We start from the raw sequence: 19,841 nt of genomic DNA, 5'->3' as shown, positions 1-19,841 counted from the left end.
AGGGACCCTGCCTCCCGGACTCCTGGGTTCCCTTTCCAACCTGGGAACCAGGACTCCTGAGTTCTGTCCCGGCTCTGGTAGGGGGCCCCATGGTCTAACCACCAGCCTCCACTCCCCTCCCAGAACTGGGGAGAGAACCCAAGAGTCCTGGCTCCCAGCCCCCCTGCTCTGACCCACCTGCCCCCAATCCCCTCCCAGAGGCGTCGCAGGGGGCGGGAGAGACCTGGCCAGCTGGGCCCCTCAGCCTTACCAGCTTAGCTCGGCTGCTGGGTCTGATCCTGGCAGGGTCCGGGATGCTGGGGTAGATGGGCCTGTGGGGCTGCCCCTATAGGGGGATGGGGGCGGCCGCCTGTGCCCCTGGCAGACCCTACAATAACAAAGTGACATTCAGGCCCAGTGTTCCGAGAAGACCCTACGATAACAAAGTGTGACAGCTGCCACTGATGCTCAGAAGACCCTACAGTAACAAAGAGGGGCAAGTATGCAGGGTGCTCAAAACATCTAATGATTTGTTATTGTAGGGTCTCTGCAAATAGGTTCTGGGTTTTTGGTAGGGGGATGTTTGTTTATTGTGCTAGACTAATTAACATGGGGGGGTTGGGATGGGGCAGCTCTCAGGGTGTGGGATAGGCATTGAGGAATCTCCCTGGTCTCTTAGCAGTATAGGGGCTATGACACACACTAGGCTGGGCTCTCCCATCCATAACGGGATTTAATGCCCCCTTTTTCTCTGGCGCGAGGCATCTCTGTCACGTTCCCTCCCAGCGCCTGTCTCTGCTTGTCTCAATATCACACCTTCCCCTGCCGGATCTAGACGTGCCCGGCTGCCCCGGCAGGGGGTGTGTGGATGTGGGGTGTGGGGGCGAAACGGACTCTTCCCCGGCCAGTGGGTGATAAGAGGGGGGCAGGTGCACTGCCCCCAGGTGGGGTGGGGGAGCTCCTGGCTGCTCCTGCCCCTGTCCCTGCCAGCAGGGGGTGCTGTGGGGTGTGGGGGGATGTGTGGGGGCAGCTCCTGGGCACCCGGGTCCCGGCTGCAGGTGTAGACTCCCTGCAATAATACATTAGGCCACCAGATGGTGCCAGCAGCCTCTTTGCATTGGGCAAATATTCCCCCCCCGACCCCTCTTGTGGGCTACAGACCCCCCCAAACCCCGACCCCTTGGCACCCCTCTGGGGCACTGGGGCCAGCCCCCTGATGAGCCCCCCACCCCGCTCCCTGCCTGCCAGGGGAGAGCGCCCACTGCTGAGCCCCCCCACCCCACAGCACCCCTCCGCTCCCTGCCCCACAGCGCCCCCAAGTGCTGCCCTGGAGCCAGCCCTACCTGCCACGGGAGAGCGACCCCTGTCGAGCCCCCTGCCCAGCTCTCTGCCCCCTAGCGCCCCATGGGACCAGTCCTGCCTGCCAGGAGAGAACGCCCCCTGCCGCCTCTATCCAGCTCCCTACCCCACAGCACCCTATGGGGCCAGCCCTGCCTGCCACAGGAGAGCGCCCCCTGCCCCACAGCGCCCCCTGCTGAGCCTCCCACCCTGCTCCCTGCCCCACAGCGCCCCCTAGCGCCACCCTGGGGCCAGCCCACTGCCAGGGGAGAGCGCCCCCTGCTGAGCCTCCCACCCTGCTCCCTGCCCCACAGCGCCCCCTAGCGCCGCCCTGGGGCCAGCCCACTGCCAGGGGAGAGCACCCCCTGCTGAGCTTCCCCCTTACCTGCTCCACGGTCTCCCCTCCAAATCCTGCCCCGGCCCAGCGCTGCTTCACATGACATCAGTGGGGCTGGGACCTATATTACACATGAAGTCCCATCAGGCGGCTACTGGCCCGTGGGGGGTGGGGGCTGCTGGATGGCACAAGAGGGGCAGGCGGCTTCACGCTGCTTCCTGAGAGCCACGTGCTGCCAGGATTTGCATCCAGATCACCGGCTTCCTTCCCAAAGCAAACTCGGGTCTATGCTGCCACGGCCTACCCTATGGGGTGCCAGGACGCCTGGGTTCTCTCCCCGGCCCTGGGAGAGGAGTGGGGGCTGGTGATTAGAGCAGGGGGTCTGGGAGCCAGGACTCCTGGGTTCTTTCCCCGGCTCTGGGAGGGGAGTGGGGGCTGGTGGGTTAGAGCAGGGGGTCTGGGAGCCAGGACTCCTGGGTTCTTTCCCCGGATATGGGAGGGGAGTGGGGGCTGGTTGGTTAGAGCAGGGGGTCTGGGAGCCAGGACTCCTGGGTTCCCCAAACTCCACTTGAAGCACTGGGGTTTGGGGGGGGACATTGGTCCAATCCTTCACAGCCTCTTTGGGTCCTGCTTTGGTTTCGAGGTGTCACTGGGTTTCAACTTCCTTCAAGAGCCCCATGTCGAAAATCCCCCTCCCTGCTCCTGACACTACAATCACACCCCCTTTGCCCCAGGACAGGAACCCCCAAAAAAACTGGGAACCCCAATCACACCTGCTAAGCCTGGTTCACTTCCCGGCTCAGCCTCTGGATCCCGCCTGGCCCATTCGATCCCCCCGCAAACATCAAAACCCTGGAAGCCTGATGGACCAAGAAATCCCAGCGGCCAGGCCAAATATCCCAATCCGGGCAACTCCTGTCTTGGGGAAAAGCCTTGGCCACGAGGAACCTCCACTGCCCTTCAAATGGGCAAACCCCGGAGATCCCAGATTGACTTTTTAACGACAGGGTTTCCCGGCCGGTGGAGCATCCACAAGTTGTTCTCGGCGAGGGGACAGCCCCCGGGGAAACTCTTTGATGGGACCGGCGGCTCGGAAACGGCCTTCAAAGCCATGCAGGGTTGCGAAGGCCACTGGATTCATCTCCGACCGGATTTGGCCATTGAGTGGGGTTCTTGTTTGGTTAATCAATCCCTCCCCCCGCCCCAATTCTCATGGAGAAATTCCACCTCACAGATATTGCTTCGGCAAGTCACCTCCCAGGCCCCAAAGCGCTCCCGGACTCGCTGGCCTAGGAGCCCCAACGAAAACCCATCCCTCCCGATCCAAGGGCCGAAATCCTATGATTTGTTTCTCAAGCTCCTTTCCGATCCCAACGCCACATCTCCCCCCGCTCCCCAAAAAAACCCCAGTCTCTCCCCACTGGATGAAAAGTGACTTTCCAACCCGAATCCACCTTGCCCGCCGCACAGTCGCACGGAGAACCTGGCTGGGCATTTGACAAATAAATCAAGGCCTGGCGACGTTTCTCTGTTTCGTTGCTGCGCGAGGCGGCTCAGGACAAGGACCCTGATGTCTCTTATGTTTTTTTGGTGGGTCAAGAAGCGACTGTGTCTCTGATTAGTCCTGACAGGGTCGAGCGAACTGAACTGCGAAATATTTCTGTCTTCAAGCAACCTCACTGGCTGGCTCTGCTGTTTTACTGGGCTGCTCACGAGGGAGAATTTTATACCTGGATCCGGACTCCACATCTTCCTTAAAGTCCAGACTCCAGATCCCAGTGTCTGTATGTGTGTGTGTGTGTGTGCGCGCGTGTGCACGCCCCTGCCTCTCTCTTTCTCTCTTTCCTCCAGTATTTCCCACTCACCACTTCTCTGCTGCTCCTCCTCCTCTCTGCTCACTCCCATTCTCTGTCCTCATCTCTGGAGTTACTCAATGCCGAACCTTCACAAAAAAAGAGAGAGAAAAGAAGAAGGAGGGGGAAAAACATCTCACCAAAGACAAGAACTCCAGGAGGGGCTTTCAAATGAATTCCTCCCCCCCTCCCTCCTCTCCTTGTGTTTTACAACACTGTGTCCTCCCTGCTCAGGAGATCACACCAGAAAGCCACACGCAGGAGAAGTGGAGGCGAATTTTCTCTGTGTCTGCGTGTGTCTAGATGTGTTTTTCTCCCAGGCTGCAGATGGCATTAGGATCTTGAAGAAAAAAAAACAACACACACACACACACAACAACCAACTTTCCAGTCCTGGCATGAAAAATCCAGGCAGGGAGGGGGAAAAAATCCATAGAACTTTTTCTAGCCTAGGGCTGGCAGAGAGGGGGGCAAAGGCTTTGGGCGCCTCTTGATTTGTGAGTGTGAATCTCCAAGAAGAAAACACAGAGAAGGGGTGGGAAAAAAAAATCTCTTTTCCTTTGCAATCATGGCCTTGAGGACTTCATTGCTTGGACTCTGTATGGGGTTACTGGTTTCCTTGCTGGAACTGTGGATTATATCAGCTGTTAGCCTGGAGCCAATATACTGGAACACAGCAAATAAAAAGTAAGTGGAGAAAGGGGGGGACATCCTTTGGTTTCTTGCTGGCTTTTCTGCTATAAAAAGGGGGTGGGTTGTGGGGGGGGAAGAGGAAAGGCACCCCCCCAAGTTTTAAATCGCTGGCTGTGTTTGAGGTTCATTTGGGGGCTGCAAATCCCAGAGGAGAAGGGGGGAGGAAAAGTGAAGGGGAAAAAAAATTGCAAGGTTGTTTTTTTTTGGTTCATTTCCCCCATCTAGTCAATTTCAAGTGTAACTGACTAGGATTTTATGAGGACCTGTGTCAGTTTCACCCTCAAAAGTCTGCCATTTCATCCTTGTCAAACTTTTCTTTCCCTTGATCCCTCTTCAGTCAACCTATGTCTTGGAAAGTGTGTTGGGAGTGGGACTCCCCCACAAAAATCAAGGACGATGTTTTATTTAACAAAATCAGCCTCTGAAAGAGACAGGGAGGAGGGGGGGGATTGTTGTGTTTGCTCTTTATAATCACTATATATATATATATAAAAAAAAATTCTGGACAAATCGGTGTTTTCAGTGCAAAGGTGAGAGGTGTTCGTGTTTTAGGGAGAAAAAATATCTGATGGCCTTTTGACGCTGTCCAGCGCAGGAGAGCGAGTGTTTGTGTGTGAGCAAGATTGTGGTGTTTTGCCGAAGTTTCTGCAGGCAAGCCAGAGATGGTGTGAATTTGGGGTAGGCCTCTTGAATGAGGGGGGGGGTCTTGGGCTGGCGTTGGCTTTTTTGGAAAACGAGTGGTGCTTTCCGCCGGTGCGGTCTATAAATGTGCATCTTCCAAGTTGTGGGTGTTGGTTTTGGTGCCTTCAGTGTGTATGTGTGTGTAGATCAAGAGTGTATGTGTGTATTGAACGAGGAGGGAAGATTCCCTTCAAATTAGTTATTGTGTGTGTGTGTGTGTGTTTCTTTAGCTATATACTGGCAGTTTCTTAAAGTTGTATGTAGTTTGATATCCTCTTGAAACAACTGACTGGGTAGGTGTGTATCAAAGAAGATCTGGGTTGGAAGAGACCTCAGGAGATCATCTAGTCCAGACCTCTGGGGCTTGGCTTGTGTTGTGGGGCTCTGTGGAGCCTTTTCGTTTCGCACACTGGTCTCTGTTTGCTGGCCTGCGCTTTATGGGGGCGGATAGGTCAAAGCAGGCGTTTCTCTCTGCCCGTGTAGGTCTGGAAGATACGTTTTCTCCCCTCCTGGCTGCATCATTCCAGACACGAGATCCATCAAAACCACCCGTGTGTTGCATCTGCTCCGGGCTCAATCAAAACCCCACCCAGAGAAAACGACAAAGTTTTAGGGGGTCCGATGGGCTGGCGAGGGACGGGCGCCTGGTTGCCAGAAATATGGAGCACTTGTCAACGCGACACTTTCTCCCATCAGCGTGTGTCAGCGCATCCTAGCAACAAATACATGGTCGAGCTAACGGATCTATTTGTCAAAATCTTTTCCACCATCCCCCAGGCCCGAAAAAGGGGTTCGCTGTCTCCCAGCGGCCTCTCCTTGCAGATCTAGAGAGAAAGGTGTTTTTCGGCAGCGTCCCGGGTGGTTTTTTCCCCTCCCGTCCCATCCCCAAAGGGGCGTGTGGATCTTAAAATGGAATAAAAAGAGAGGCTGCTTTATTTTTAAAATGTATTTATTTCCCGGCACAAGCTTCGAGCTCTGACACTCCTATATATATCCATATACACACACCCAAATCGCCCGTCCGGCCCAAGGCTCAAAAATTGCTGACCGGCTTTAAAAATCCCCGAACGCCGAATCCCATTTTCAAAGGTCACTCGGGCCCAGCGCTTAATTTGGGCCAGGGCAGAGTACGGGCACCTCTGCGTCAGTGGCGAATGTAAAAAGAAAAAATCATTTGAGCCTCTTTCGTGACAAATTAAGCACCGCTTGGGGCCGTTCGGCTAAATCAATGGGAACGAGGTGCCTAACCTCCTTGGGGGAACTGGAACCTAGCGGCCTGAGATTCAGTGGAAGGTTTCTAAATCTCCTGGGCCCACAAGCTGTGTTTCTGTGTGTGCCTGGTAGGGGATTGGGACACTAGAGATCTGGCTGGTCCCAAGGTTGGAGGGAACGGGCTCTCCCCCCGCAAACCGGTTTCTCTCTTGAGTTTCCGTGGGCACCAGGTGTTTTTCCTCTCTTGTGCTCAGGCCAAGGAGTTTCCGCAGCCCAGCCAGAAACCTCCCAATAGTCTCATTTTTGCCCGGGGGGGGGCATCCCATGAAGATTTTCGACGTCCAATCCGGCGGGATCCATCGACCGATTTTTTTTCTTTTTTGGAACGATCTTCAAACCGGACCTTTTCTAAACGCGGAAAAATCTGGGACTCCCTTTCCCAGCCCGAGCTCAGATTTATCCCGCAAAGTCCTGCCCCCAAATCCTGGTATTGGAAGCCACTCGGACAATTTCTAGCTGCCCAGGCCGGAAGGACACAGGAGATATTCAGGTGGCTAGTCTCGGTCATCGCTGTCGGTTTTTATTAAGCTGTCCAGAAGTTTGCCGCTGGCTTGTAACAGTCCCTCCAAGGCAGGTGGAGTTATTCCTCACGAATGCCGTCGTTTGCTTAAAATTAAGAAGGCAAATTTAATGCCCGACGGATGGGCCGAGCCGCTAAAAATGAGTTTCTCTTATTCAATATAGGCAGGCCCCATCTGAGTCGGTCTGATCACGAATGGTATGCGGGGAATATTTTAACATCCGGATCAGACTTTAGCAGGCTGGAATCGACACCGATGCCTTCTGATCAAAACCTTTAATGCTCCCCCACCGGGGGATGCAGCTGGCTCTGGGGCGGGGATGCAGCGACTGGGCGGTTTCGAAGCGACCTCCACTTGTGTTCGATCGGCCGGCCTTTGTTTTTTTGAGTCCGTTGGCCGCAAAAGTGCGCCGTGAAGGTCTGAAAAATCCAGCCCAGCCTCATGACAACGCCAGCGTCCCTTCAGATCACTTGCCTTAGTCAAGGTAGTCGTGCCACTGGGAAAGACGAAGGCTTCGTGCCCCAGCTTGGCATCTGACTGAAAAGCTCAGGGCCTCTCGCATCTTCGCACCGGGACAGCCGGCCGAGGATTTACCCCCAGAGTTGAGAGAGGCCCCTGGGCCTTCGTGGGATTCACAGGGGTCCGAGAGATCAGAGGCCACCGAGCGTTGCGGGATATTTGTGGTGGCGGGGGACCTGGAGGGCTGGATCTGCTCCGGCCCGTACTGATATGTGCAGACTCCGGGGGGGGGGCGTTACGGGGCTCGGACGGGGCCTCCGAAGCCTGGGCTGGCCGAGGAAACGCAGGGGAAATTCCCTGGAACCGTGAAATCAGGCCGCTGGTCCTGGGGAGAATATGTGGTAGAGGCTCCTGTGCTACGCTCCAGAGGTTCGATCCCACCCCCCCGGCAACCAGGGGCTGTTGGCGTCGGGACACCTGGGTCCTAACCCTGACTCTGGCATCGATAAGGAATAGAACCCAGGAGTCCTGGTTCCCAGGCCCCCCTGCTCTAACCCCTAGATCCCACTCCCCTCCCAGAGCCGGGGAGAGAACCCAGGAGTCCTGGTTCCCAGGCCCGCACCCCCAACCCACTAGAGAAGTAGCTGTGCCCCACGCCCCAGAGGTGGCTGCATCTCCGCGCCAGGTGAGGGGTCCCTCATGCACCAGAGGCAGCTGATTGGGGTCTTTCCCCCAACTCTGGGCGGGGGTGGGTCTGGATGGCCGGGAGCGGGGGCAGCAGAGGGGTGAGGGGACGGGTGTTTCACATGGACGAGGGCCGGGAGGGGCCCTGCTGCCAGGTGGGAGGCTGGTTTGTCTCTGCCAGTTCCCCAGAATCGGCAGCCTCGGCTGGGGTGGGGCATGGGGGGAGATTTGTGTCTCTCCGGCACTGTCTTGGGGGCTGGGTGGGAATTGGGGAAAGCGGCCCGTGTCTCAGCATCCCTCACACTAGGGCCTGGAACGGCTCCCACCCGGCCCCAGGGCGGGGACTGGCTTGCTCAGGGGGGTGGGGAACGGGGCAGGGGGCCTGTCCCCTCTGGGGGGTGCCAGCTCCCACTCCTCTCTGACTCCCCATCTCCGGCAGGTTCCAGGCAGCGGGCGGCTACGTCCTGTACCCGCAGATCGGCGACCGGCTGGACCTGATCTGCCCGCGGTCCCGGCCGCCGGGCCCCTTCTCGGCGGAGGAGTATGAATATTACAAGCTGTACCTGGTGCCGGGCGATCAGGCCCGGGCGTGCGAGATCCTGCAGGCCCCCAACCTGCTGCTGACGTGCGACCGGCCCGAGCACGACGTGCGATTCACCATTAAGTTCCAGGAGTTCAGCCCCAACCTGTGGGGCCACGAATTCAAGAGCAACCAGGACTACTACATCATCAGTGAGTGCCCGGACGCCTGGGTTCTCCCCCGGCTCTGGGGGCTGGGAGCCATGACTCCTGCATTGAGTCTGATACATTTTCCTCCTGCATCTCGGCACCGTGTGAGGGTCCCTGAGTAACCAGCCACCCCGCCCCAGAGGTGGCCACATCTCAGCGCCGGGCGAGGGGTCCCTGGGTAACCAGCCGCCCCGCCCCAGAGGTGGGCGCATCTCAGCACCGGGCGAGGGGTCCCTGGGTAACCAGCCGCCCCGCCCCAGAGGTGGGCGCAACTCAGTGCCGGGCGAGGGGTCCCTGGATAGCCAGCCGCCCCGCCCCAGAGGTGGCTGCATCTCAGCGCCGGGCAAGGGGTCCCTGGGTAACCGGCCGCCCCACCCCAGAGGTGGGCGCATCTCAGCACCGGGCGAGGGGTCCCTGGGTAACCAGCCGACCTGCCCCAGAGGTGGGTGCATCTCAGCGCCGGGCGAGGGGTTCCTGGGTAACCAGCCAACCTGCCCCAGAGGTGGCCGCATCTCAGCGCCGGGCGACAGATGTGGCCGGTGGGGGTCCCTGGCTGGGATTTGGAGGGCGGCTCCTGTCTCTTAGCCTCTGTGTTGTGAAATCCAGTTCCTCCCCCACCCCCAAACACAATCTGTCCGTCTGTCTGTCTCCTGCCCTCCTACGCTGTGTATTCCTGAGTCAGTCGCTTGCCGCCCACGAGCCGCTGGCATCTGTCGGCTTCTCCCCTCCACACACTCACCTTTACCTCTGCCGGGGCCCCTCGCTCCCCACCCACAGCCCCCACAGCCCTGCCAGTGCCCCTCACTCCCGACCCGCAGCCCCTGCTAGCCCAGCCCTGCCCCCCCAGCTCTGCCGGTGCCCCTCACTCCCGACCCGCAGCCCCTGCTGGCCCGGCTCTGGGCTCCCCCCCTGACTTCTGAGGCCGTGTCTGGGGTGACAGTGACAGGCTCCCATCTGGGATCACAGGGTCTGAGAAGTTGCGGGACAGAGTTGGAGCCATGGGGTGACCCCCCCCCAAAGTCCAGTGTTGTGTCCTGGGTGGGGGGTTGTTTGTATGGGACGGAGACTCTCAACAGGAGGCATTTGCGTGTCAGGGGGTGAGCGTGCAAGAGACCAAGTCACCTTGCACAGGGGAAAACTCATGCAAGGGTGTGTGCACATGGACTGGTGTGAGTGTGGAACAGGGGTGAGCGTGAAAGGGGGTAGCTCGCTGGCTTGCACACTCAGATTGTCCCCTCCCCAAAATGCTCCTTGCACACACCGTCCCTCACGTGCATCTGCACACATAGTCCCTTGCACGCCCCTCATTCTTTGCACACTCGCTCCCCTGCACACGGCCAGGGTATTTTTCACCTTTGCGCGCCAACCCTCTGGCCACAGCCTCTGTCGCACACTCATAGCCACTTGGTCCTTTGCACACACATTTGCACCCCCCTCAGACCAGGGCCTGCACACACCTCCTGGCCCGCTCGCTCAACCTGGTGTGCACACACACACACACCCTGGTGCAGCCGTTTGGTCTCATGCACACTCATGTGGCCTGTTGCACACTCACACCCATGCACCCTCCCTCTCTTGCACGTAGAGCTGTTCAGCCCCTTGCATGCTCGACTGGTCCCTGGCATGCACACAGGGTGAACATTTGCTTCCTCACACCTGCCCGTTGCACATTCACACCCTTGCACACTCACTTCCTCTCTTGCACGCACACACACACGCAGGATGAACATTCAGCCTCTTGCACGCTCCCTTCCACGCACACTCACCTGTCCAGGGCCCCACCCCCTCCTGTGCCACCCACAGGCTCTTGCACGCCCGCTGTTCTGTGCACACTCACCGGGCCCCCGCCCTACAGACGGCACAAGGCTTCATCCCCTGGCGGCTTCTGCACGTGCTTGTGCATGTGTGTGCATGACAGGGCGTGTGCGAGATGGGGAGGGGGTTGGGCTGAGCAGTCCACGCCCCCCCTCGCAACCTGGAGCCTGGCGGCTGCTCCGGGATATTTTCCCTTTTGAGATCCAGGCGCTGACGCTTCCTGACATCTGGGTCACGGGGCGGGGGGGCGGGGGGAGCAGCACGGAGGGGATAGGATGGGGGAGGGGAAGGAAGAGGGGGAGGGGAGCAGGGGGGAGGGGCCGGTTGGAATCAGCAGGGCCCCATGTGGGGGCAATTGTTGCCCCTGGGAGGGAGGGGAGGGGGGGCTACACGTCCATTCCCCCCTCCCGTGGTTCCCATCACAGGCCCTGGTGGTCTTTTCCCCATCGCTATGGCAACTGTCTCCTGACAAACCAGGGACTTCTGGGCACCCTGGCAACTGCGCCACGGCAACCGCCCCCCCAACCCCACCCCAGAGAGGCTGCACCCCCACACACACATGTGGAAGGGGGGGCTCAGCGGGGGGGGCAGGGCGTAACCTGGGGAAGGGACGTTCAAGTCCTCAGCCCCCCCACCCCCCATTCCCACCCCTCCTCCTCCCTCCCCTCCCCCTTTGCTATCACCCGCCTTCCCCAGCATCTTCTGGGGGGTGTTGGGGTTTTTACTGGGGTGGGTGGGAGGAGCGAAGGTGCCTAGAGGGGATCCCTGGGGTGGTACTAGGGGGGGAGAGAGAGGCCAGGAGAAGCAGGGAAGGGAGATGGTGGGGGGGGGACATGGAGGGGGGGCAGGAGCATGGTGGGGGGAAGAGCCTGGTGTGGGGGGAGGAGCTGACCCAGTTTCTTGTCAGATGATTGTTCTGCCCAACCAGACAAGAGGGGGGGAGTCGAAGGGGGGGGGTCAGGTGCCAAGTAGGGCAGGAAGTGACAGAACCGGAAACATCCCCCCGTAAAAAATCCCTGGGTAACCAGCCGCCCCGCCCCAGAGGTGGCCGCATCTCAGCGCCGGGCGAGGGGTCCCTGGGTAACCGGTCACCCCGCCCCAGAGGTGGCTGCATCTCAGCGCTGGGTGAGGGGTCTCTGGGTAACCAGCCACCCCGCCCCAGAGCTGATCGCATCTAATACACAAATGTTTATTCCAGCTCTTTGAACACACCAAGACTCCTGGATCCAGTGTGGGGTGGGAGGCACAGACCAGACTAGGGCCAGTGGCTGGGGGCTGGTGGTTTTGAAGTGGGGGGCACAGAGTGTTGCGGGGGGTGGGGGCTTGCTGGGCTGTGGCTCCGTGTTGCCAGGAGCCGATGAGGTGGGGGTGTTGGGGGGCTGAATGTGTGGGGATGGGGCAGGCGATAGGGGGGCCTGTCTCTGCCTTGGGGGGAGCTGTGTAGGAGGAGGCTGGGGGGCAGGGAGCCATGGAGGGGATGTGGGGAAGGCTGGCTGCAGGGGGGCTGGCCCAGGGAGCAGGCATCTTTGAGCACAGACCCCTGCCATGTTGGGCGGTGAAAGGACCCGGCCACGCGCAGCTAATGGGATGTGACGGGCCGGCCTGCTGGCACCCCCACACCTGCTGCCACTGCACGCATGCAACACCCCCCCCCCCCGCCACGCACTGCTCCCTCGGGGACCCCGGTGTCCGGGCCACTTGCCCCCCCGCTGTGCTTCAGCACCGACCTCCCAATGGGCTCCCAGCCCCCCTGCTCTCACCACCAGCCCCCACTGCCCTCCTAGAACCGGGGAGAGAACCCAGGAGTCCTGGCTCCCAGCTCCTCCTGCTCTGACCCACCAGCCCCCACTCCCCTCCCAGAGCTGGGAGAGAACCCAGGAGTCCTGGCTCCCAGCCCCCCCTACTCTGACCCACCAGCCCCCACTCCCCTCCCAGAGCTGGGGAGAGAACCCAGGAGTCCGGGCTCCCAGCCCCCCCTGCTCTGACCCACCAGCCCCCACTCCCCTCCCAGAGCTGGGGAGAGAACCCAGGAGTCCTGGCTCCCAGCCCCCCCTGCTCTGACCCACCAGCCCCCACTGCCCTCCCAGAGCTGGGAGAGAACCCAGGAGTCCTGGCTCCCACCCTCCCCTGCTCTAACCACCAGCCCCCACTGCCCTCCCAGAGCTGGGAGAGAACCCAGGAGTCCTGGCTCCCAGCCCCCCCTGCTCTAACCACCAGCCCCCACTCCCCTCCCAGAGCCAGAGAGAGAACCCAGGAGTCCTGGCTCCCAGCCCCCCCTGCTCTAACCACCAGCCCCCACTCCCCTCCCAGAGCCAGAGAGAGAACCCAGGAGTCCTGGCTCCCAGCCCCCCCTGCTCTAACCACCAGCCCCCGCTCCCCTCCCAGAGCTGCACTGGAGGCCGGACTCCTGGGTCCTGTGGAAGATTTTTGGGGCTGGAGGCTGTGCTGTCTCTGTGGGTCGAGAGGCGGATTGCTGAGAGCCGCGCAACAGTGACCTAGTAACACAGCCCGGGGTGTGTGTGAGAGAGAGAGCGAGCTAGGCCTGTGTGTGTGTGTGTGCGTGTGTGTGTGTGTGTGTGAGAGAGAGAGAGAGAGAGAGAGAGCTAGGCGTGTGTGTGTGTGTGTGTGTGTGTGAGAGAGAGAGCGAGAGAGCTAGGCCTCTGTGTGTGTGTGTGTGTCTGTGTGTGTGTCCTAAACACCGGGGTCTATTTTCACCTTCCACAGAACTACAAAGAGCTCACACAGCCTCCCCCCCACACACACCCAACACGCCGCGATCAGAGACCCACACGCACACGGCCAGCGTGACTGGGAGATCTCACACACGCCACCAGCCAACACACGTCACATACAGCGTCCGTCCAGAGAGCCATCCTGCCCCCTAACTGACCCTGCTGAGCCCCAACCCTGCTCCCTGCCCCACAGTGCCCCCTAGCGCCTCCCTGGGGCCAGCCCTGCCTGCCAGAGGAGAGCGCCCCCTGCTGAGCCCCACCCCGCTCCCCGCCCCACAGCACCCCCTAGCCCTGCCCTGGGGCCAGCCCTGCCTGCCAGGGGAGAGCGCCCCCTGCTGAGCCCCACCCCGCTCCCCGCCCCACAGCGCCCCCCTAGCGCTGCCCTGGGGCCAGCCCCCTGCCAGGGGAGAGCACCCCCTGCTGAGCCCCCCGCCCTGCTCACTGCCCCACAGCGCCTCCTAGCGCCGCCCTGGGGCCAGCCCACTGCCAGGGGAGAGCGCCCCCTGCTGAGCCCCCTGCCCCACTCCCTGCCCTACAGCGCCCCCTAGCACTGCCCTGGGGCCAGCCCACTGCCAGGGGAGAGCGCCCCCTGCTGAGCCCCACCCCGCTCCCCGCCCCACAGCGCCCCCTAGCCCTGCCCTGGGGCCAGCCCACTGCCAGGGGAGAGCGCCCCCTGCTGTCCGCACCCCACTCTGATGTCCCTGTCTCTCCCCACAGCCACGTCGGACGGCACCAAGGAGGGGCTGGAGAACCTGAGGGGCGGCGCCTGCCTCTCTAAGGGGATGAAAGTCGTCTTGAAAGTGGGGCAGCGTAAGTCACAAAATTGCTGTGGGGGGAAGAATTCAGTGTCATGGGGGCTCAGCAGGGGGCGCTCGCCCCTGGCAGCCAGGGCTGGCCCCAGGGTGACGCTAGGGGGCGCTGTGGGGCAGGGAGCATGAATTGGAGAACTGGGAGCCCGGACTCCTGGGTTCTCTCCCCGGCTCTGGGAGGGGAGTGGGGGCTGGTGGTTAGAGCAGGGGGGGCTGGGAGCCAGGACTCCTGGGTTCTCTCCCCGGCTCTGGGAGGGGAGTGGGGGCTGGTGGGTCAGAGCAGGGGGGGCTGGGAGCCAGGACTCCTGGGTTCTCTCCCTGGCTCTGGGAGGGGAGTGGGGGATGGTGGGTCAGAGCAGGGGGGGCTGGGAGCCCGGACTCCTGGGTTCTCTCCCTGGCGCTGCCTTTCTCCCATCTGGGTTGATCTGGCTGATTGCCAGTGAGCCCCTCCAAGGAGCTAATTAGCGCTGCATGATTGCAGCGTGGGGTGGGAAGAGGAGGGGAAGTAGCGAGTGGGGGAGGGGAAAGGGGGAGGAGCTTTCTCTGTGATTGACAGCATCTAAAACTGGCTCCAGCTCCTCTACCCCTGGACCCCGAACTGGGGGTTGGGAGTGAGGGGCACCGGCAGAGCTGGGGGGTGAGGGAGTTGGTCCTGTGTTCTATAGACACCAATTGTGAATGACGCCCCCCCCTGGACAGGCTGGGTACTGCAGCACGCAGAGGGGAAGGGGGGTACAGGGAGCCTTGCACCCACCCGGCAGGAAGAGTGTGTTGGGGACCCTGGTCTGTGAGCGCCGGTCACTCCCCCCAGCCATGCACCTTTCTCTCTCTGCCCCCCCAGATCCCGGCACAGGCTCCAAGTCCCAGAAATCGAGGCCAGAGACGCCGCCCGAGAAGGAGCGCGGGACGCTGGGCGCGGCGGACGCTGGCAAGGAGAGCAGTGCAGGTACAGAGCTGTCCCCCCCTGCCTGGGTCCCCACCCAGCACTGGGGGTCCCTGCCCCTCCGCCAGCATGCTCTGTCTGCCCCGTCAGCACCAGATCGCTCCTCTCGACCCCACGTGTCTGGAGACTGGGGATGGGCAGCTGGGCAGGGTGGGTGTTTCCCCCTGAGGGGGCATGGTTAGTTCAGACCCCAGATTGGGGGTGGGATGGGGAGTGACTTGGAACACAACCCAGGTGTCCTGGCTCCTGCCCACAACCACCAGCCCCTTCCCTCCCAGAGCCGGGGAGAGAACCCAGGAGTCCTGGCTCCCAGCTCTAACCCACCAGCCCCCACTCCCTTCCCAGAGTCGGGGAGAGAACCCAGGAGTCCTGGCTCCCAGCCCCCCTGCTCTAACCACCAGCCCCCACTCCCCTCCGAGCACTGGGGAGAGAACCCAGGAGTCCTGGCTCCCAGCCCCCCCTGCTCTAACCCACCAGCCACCACTCCCTTCCCAGAGCCGGGGAGAGAACCCAGGAGTCCTGGCTCCCAGCTCCCCCTGTTCTGACCCACCAGCCTCTACTCCCCTCCCAGAGTCAGGGAGAGAACCCAGGAGTCCTGGCTCCCAGCCCCCCCTGCTCTGACCACCAGCCCCCACTCCCCTCCCAGAGCCGGGCAGAGAACCCAGGAGTCCTGGCTCCCAGCCCCCCCCTGCTCTAACCACCAGCCCCCACTCCCCTCCCAGAGCCAGTGAGAGAACCCAGGAGTCCTGGCTCCCAGCCCCCACTCCCCTCCCAGAGCCGGGGAGAGAACCCAGGAGTCCTGGCTCCCAGCCCTGTTCGTGGTGGCAGCTGGCTGACTGGCTGAGCCCAGGGGGGTTGCTGAGCCCTTCCTGTCTGTCAAAGCGGGTTAAGGAGGCTAATTGTCTCTGTGACGGGTCCCCCAGCCCAGGACACCTGGGTCCTTTACAGGCATCAGCATCCACCAGCCTCTGCCTCCCGGGCCAGGGCGACAGGCTATTAACCCCTTCACACCCAGCAAAGGGGGGTGCCGGCTGGCTCGATAGCCCCACCCCGGATCGCAGAGAGGGAGCAGCCCGGGCAGTGCCCCCTACAGGGGAAAGGCCCATGTGCATTCCCTCCCCCCGAGGTCTGCCGGTGCCCCTCACTCCCGACCCGCAGCCCCTGCCAGCCTGGCCCTGGGCTCCTGGGCGAAGAGTGGGGTCTGGTGGGTTAGAGCAGGGGGGCTGGGAGCCAGGACTCCTGGGTTCTCTCCCCCGCTCTGGGAGGGGAGTGGGGGCTGATGGGTTAGAGTGGGGGGGCTGAGAGCCAGGACTCCTGGATTCTCTCCCCCGGCTCTGGGAGGGGAGTGGGGGCTGGTGGGTCAGAGCAGTGGGGAGCTGGGAGCCAGGACTCCTGGGTTCTCTCCCCAGCTCTGGGAGGGGAGTGGGGGCTGGTGGGTTAGAGCAGGGGGGCAGGGAGCCAGGACTCCTGGGTTCTCTCCCCAGCTCTGGGAGGGGAGTGGGGGCTGGTGGGTCAGAGCCAGGACTCCTGGGTTCTCTCCCCAGCTCTGGGAGGGGAGTGGGGGCTGGTGGGTCAGAGCAGTGGGGAACTGGGAGCCAGGACACCTGGGTTTCCTCCCCAGCTCTGGGAGGAAAGTGGGGGCTGGTGGTTAGAGCAGAGGGGGCTGGGAGCCAGGACTCCTGGGCTCTCTCCCCAGCTCTGGGAGGGGAGTGGGGGCTGGTGGGTTAGAGCAGAGGGGACTGGGAGCCAGGACTCCTGGGTTCTCTCCCCAGCTCTGGGAGGGGGGCGGGGAGTGGTGGGTTAGAGCAGGGGGGCTGGGAGCCAGGACTCCTGGGTTCTCTCCCCAGCTCTGGGAGGGGGGCGGGGAGTGGTGGGTTAGAGCAGGGGGGCTGGGAGCCAGGACTCCTGGGTTCTCTGCTCGGCTCTGGGAGGGGAGTGGGGGCTGGTGGGTTAGAGCAGGGGGGCTGGGAGCCAGAACTCCTGGGTTCTCTCCCCGGCTCTGGGAGGAGAGTGGGGGCTGGCGGGTTAGAGTGGGGGAGCTGGGAGCCAGGACTCCTGGGTTCTCTCCCCGGCTCTGGGAGGGGAGTGGGGGCTGGCGGGTTAGAGCCGGGGGGGCTGGGAGCCAGGACTCCTGGGTTCTCTCCCCGGCTCTGGGAGGCGGGTGGGAACTTGTGGGTTAGAGTGGGGGTAGCTGGGAGGCAGGACTCCTGGGTTCTCTCCCCTGAGCCCTTTCTCTCTCTCTCCCCCACAGGCGCTGGGAACGCCACCGGCCCGGCTGGGGGCGCGAACGGGCCCTTGCCCCAGTCCAACGTGCCCGTGGTGGCCGGGGCGGCGGGGGGCGCCGCCTTCGTGGCCCTGGTGGCGGCGGGCGTGACGGGGGCCGTGTGCTGGCGCCGGCGCCGGGCCAAGCAGAGCGACACCCACCTCCCGCCTCTCTCGCTCAGCAGCCTAACGAGCCCCAAGCGGGGCGGGGCCGGCGGGGGGGGGAACAACAACGGGTCGGAGCCCAGCGACATCATCATCCCGCTACGGACGTCGGACGGGGCCTTCTGCCCCCACTATGAGAAAGTGAGCGGGGACTACGGGCACCCCGTCTACATCGTGCAGGAGATGCCCCCCCAAAGCCCCGCCAACATCTACTACAAAGTGTGAGGGGGAAGGGGGGCCCGGGCCCACCCCGGCGATGGACTCGTGCCTTTCCCCCGGATACGGACGCCCCCCCTCGGCGCTGACGGGGTTCACGCGGAGCCAGGAGGGCGACTCCCCCAATACGGACGGCGACCCCCCTTCCCCAGCGCTGACGGAGATGGACGCCCCCCACCCCTGATTCTTCCTCGTGTGAAGAGTCCCCGGCACTGATAGGATTAAAGCAGAGATGGGGGGGCCCTCTACTCTGGCGCTGACAGGGTTGATGGGGGCCAAGGGGGTCCCTGCGCCATGCTCCTCTCTGGCACTGATGTGGGGGAGGGCTCAGAGCGGGTCCCTTCCCCAGACCCCCCCCCCCAGCTCCGCTCCTCCCATCCCTACTATCCCTCCCAGGCCAGATCCTGCCTCTTCTGCCCCCCACCCAGCTCCACCAGGGATGGGGGTCTTTGGGGCCAGGGGGGTGGCCAGGAGCAATTGTGTTATGTCTCGGGGTGGGGTGAGGGGAGATCAGCCCTGTTCATGAGATTTCCCCCTGTCCTAAGGACTGGTGGGGGCAGTTTTACACGCCCCCCCCCAGTCCCTGTTCACGTGGAGTGGGGGTGGGATTTGGGGGAGAGGCGAAAGGTTTGGTTATTTCAACCATTGGGACCTTTTCCACGTCTCCGCTTTGAAAATGTGACTCAGCAGAAATGGCCGCCAGCCGCACGCACCCCCCCCACTTTATTAGAGAGACGTTTTCACGGCGGCGGGGGGCAGGCATGGAGGTATGGGACTGGGCTTGTCATTTTTCACCCCCCCCCCCCACCATCGCCATTCATCAAGAAGTGAACTTTAAGCCACAGGAAGTGACATCTCGTCCACCAGGAAATGCGGTGAAGGAAGAGACTCTGGCGAGGGCGGGACTTCCTCTTTTTGGATGGGGACTTCCTGTTTCGGGTGGGACTTCCTGTTTTGGGTGGGACTTCCTGTTTCGGGCCCGGAAATGACTTCAAGGCGAAAAAAGGAGGGGGCGAGGGGGGCGGATCTTTGCAGGCTTTAATGACGTTTTTTGACCTGGGAATTTCTTAGCTTTTGTTGGTGAAATTTACTGTCCGATCACGTGCATTATAGAAGTTCTTGTGCATCCGTCTGGACGCCGTTCGTTATTTCCTAGCCGTCTCTCCCCCGCCTCCTTTTCCCTCGTGAATTCACGAGGGAGCCCCGGGGAGGGGGGGGTGTTACACTTGTGATTCTGCTCCCTGGCTTTGGTGGGTGATGCGTGGGAGAGAAGAGAGATTTCACCAGAGGCCTCGTCTCCTGGGAAAGCAGTACGATAACGAGGGGTAAAGAGGTGATTTGGGGGGGGGGGGCCCTGCTGAGCTCCGGGGTCCGGTTCTGGCGATACTTTGCATCAAGCCAGGCTGTTGCCTGGCAGATCTGCTGCCGTTAGGTGAGATGGTGATGGGGGCCCAGCTGTGAATCTATTTTTTTAAGAGTTCAGGGCCTATCCCCCTGCATGTTCCACCTCGGGCATCTCCCAGCAGGCTGCGGGGAGTTTCTGGGGTTCGGTGGGTCTATGTGAACACAACCCCCCTCACACACACACTTGATTTTGCGGCTTCCCATGTTGCCAGGGGATAGCAGGATACAGCAGATCCGAAAGGCGGCTGGGTCCCGCCGAAGCCGAGCCCGAGAAAGCCACCTCCGGACGGGCGTTATTTCACTTTCGCTCCGGCCGAGCGCAACAAAGCGGCTTGGCCTGGAAGCCAAAAGGGTTGCGGGCAAGTCGTCCCTGCAGCTTAGAGAGGGGATGGCGGAGAGGGGTCCGGCCAAGCCTGGCTGACACCGGTCGTGATCTTGGCGGAGCTCCAGCTGGAAATTGACGCCAGACACGTTCACACTAGAAAATGGGCACAAAGTTTAGACGGTGAAGCAGTGTAACCACGGCCAGGCCAGCTCGAGTGGACATTGGATCCTGGGGGGGGCCAGGTGGGATGAACTGGCCTCGCCGGGAGCTGGTCCCCGGGATAATGTAAGGGGCCCTGCTGGGCTCAGTCTGCACCTCCGGAGAGCCCAGCAGGGAATGGAGAGGCATTTGCTGCAGAGACCAGGCACGGGACAGCCCGGGGCACTTGGGTGGGGGGTGTTGGGGGGGCAAAGACATGTTATATCGATCAACCCTGCACATAACTCGCCTGGGACCTGCTAAGCCTGGAATTTCACTCTTGGGAAATATATAAAAATACGTCCCTCCTGCTCGGTTATCTCCCTGTCTGTCTGTCAGTCTATTCCCATTCACACCCTCTGCCTCTTGATCAATTCCCATTCGCACGCTCTGCCTGTCTGTGTGTCTGTCTATTCCCGTTCACAC

At 61.7% G+C, this 19,841-nt stretch overlaps 1 protein-coding gene and 1 long non-coding RNA gene across 3 annotated transcripts in view; both read left to right on the top strand.

Moving 5' to 3' along the window:
- LOC127039663 (uncharacterized) overlaps positions 1–19,841 on the top strand; it is a 36,480-nt gene that overhangs the window by 8,403 nt on the left and 8,236 nt on the right. The gene's annotated exons all lie outside the window — the stretch shown is intronic.
- EFNB3 (ephrin B3) lies at positions 3,523–18,612 on the top strand. The gene is made up of 5 exons (XM_050933453.1): positions 3,523–4,194; positions 8,257–8,549; positions 13,811–13,903; positions 14,744–14,848; positions 17,097–18,612. The coding sequence occupies exons 1-5, from the start codon at positions 4,076–4,078 to the stop codon at positions 17,495–17,497; spliced, it is 1,011 nt and encodes a 336-aa protein (XP_050789410.1). The 5' UTR covers positions 3,523–4,075; the 3' UTR covers positions 17,498–18,612.

Source organism: Gopherus flavomarginatus, chromosome 23 (genome assembly GCF_025201925.1).
Source record: "Gopherus flavomarginatus isolate rGopFla2 chromosome 23, rGopFla2.mat.asm, whole genome shotgun sequence".
NCBI classification, from domain to species: Eukaryota; Metazoa; Chordata; order Testudines; family Testudinidae; genus Gopherus; species Gopherus flavomarginatus.
The sequence above is the reverse complement of the archived record's forward strand: the minus strand, read 5'-3'. Positions and strand labels throughout refer to the sequence as shown.

What these genes read in the sequence shown, in the direction of transcription:
- EFNB3 (XM_050933453.1), top strand. Translation starts at nt 4,076, where the DNA reads ATGGCCTTGAGGACTTCATTGCTTGGACTCTGTATGGGGTTACTGGTT. An exon ending in CCAGGACTACTACATCATCA is followed by an intron (nt 8,550 to 13,810) that starts GTGAGTGCCCGG and finishes CTCTCCCCACAG; the next exon opens with CCACGTCGGACGGCACCAAG. An exon ending in CGTCTTGAAAGTGGGGCAGC is followed by an intron (nt 13,904 to 14,743) that starts GTAAGTCACAAA and finishes CTGCCCCCCCAG; the next exon opens with ATCCCGGCACAGGCTCCAAG.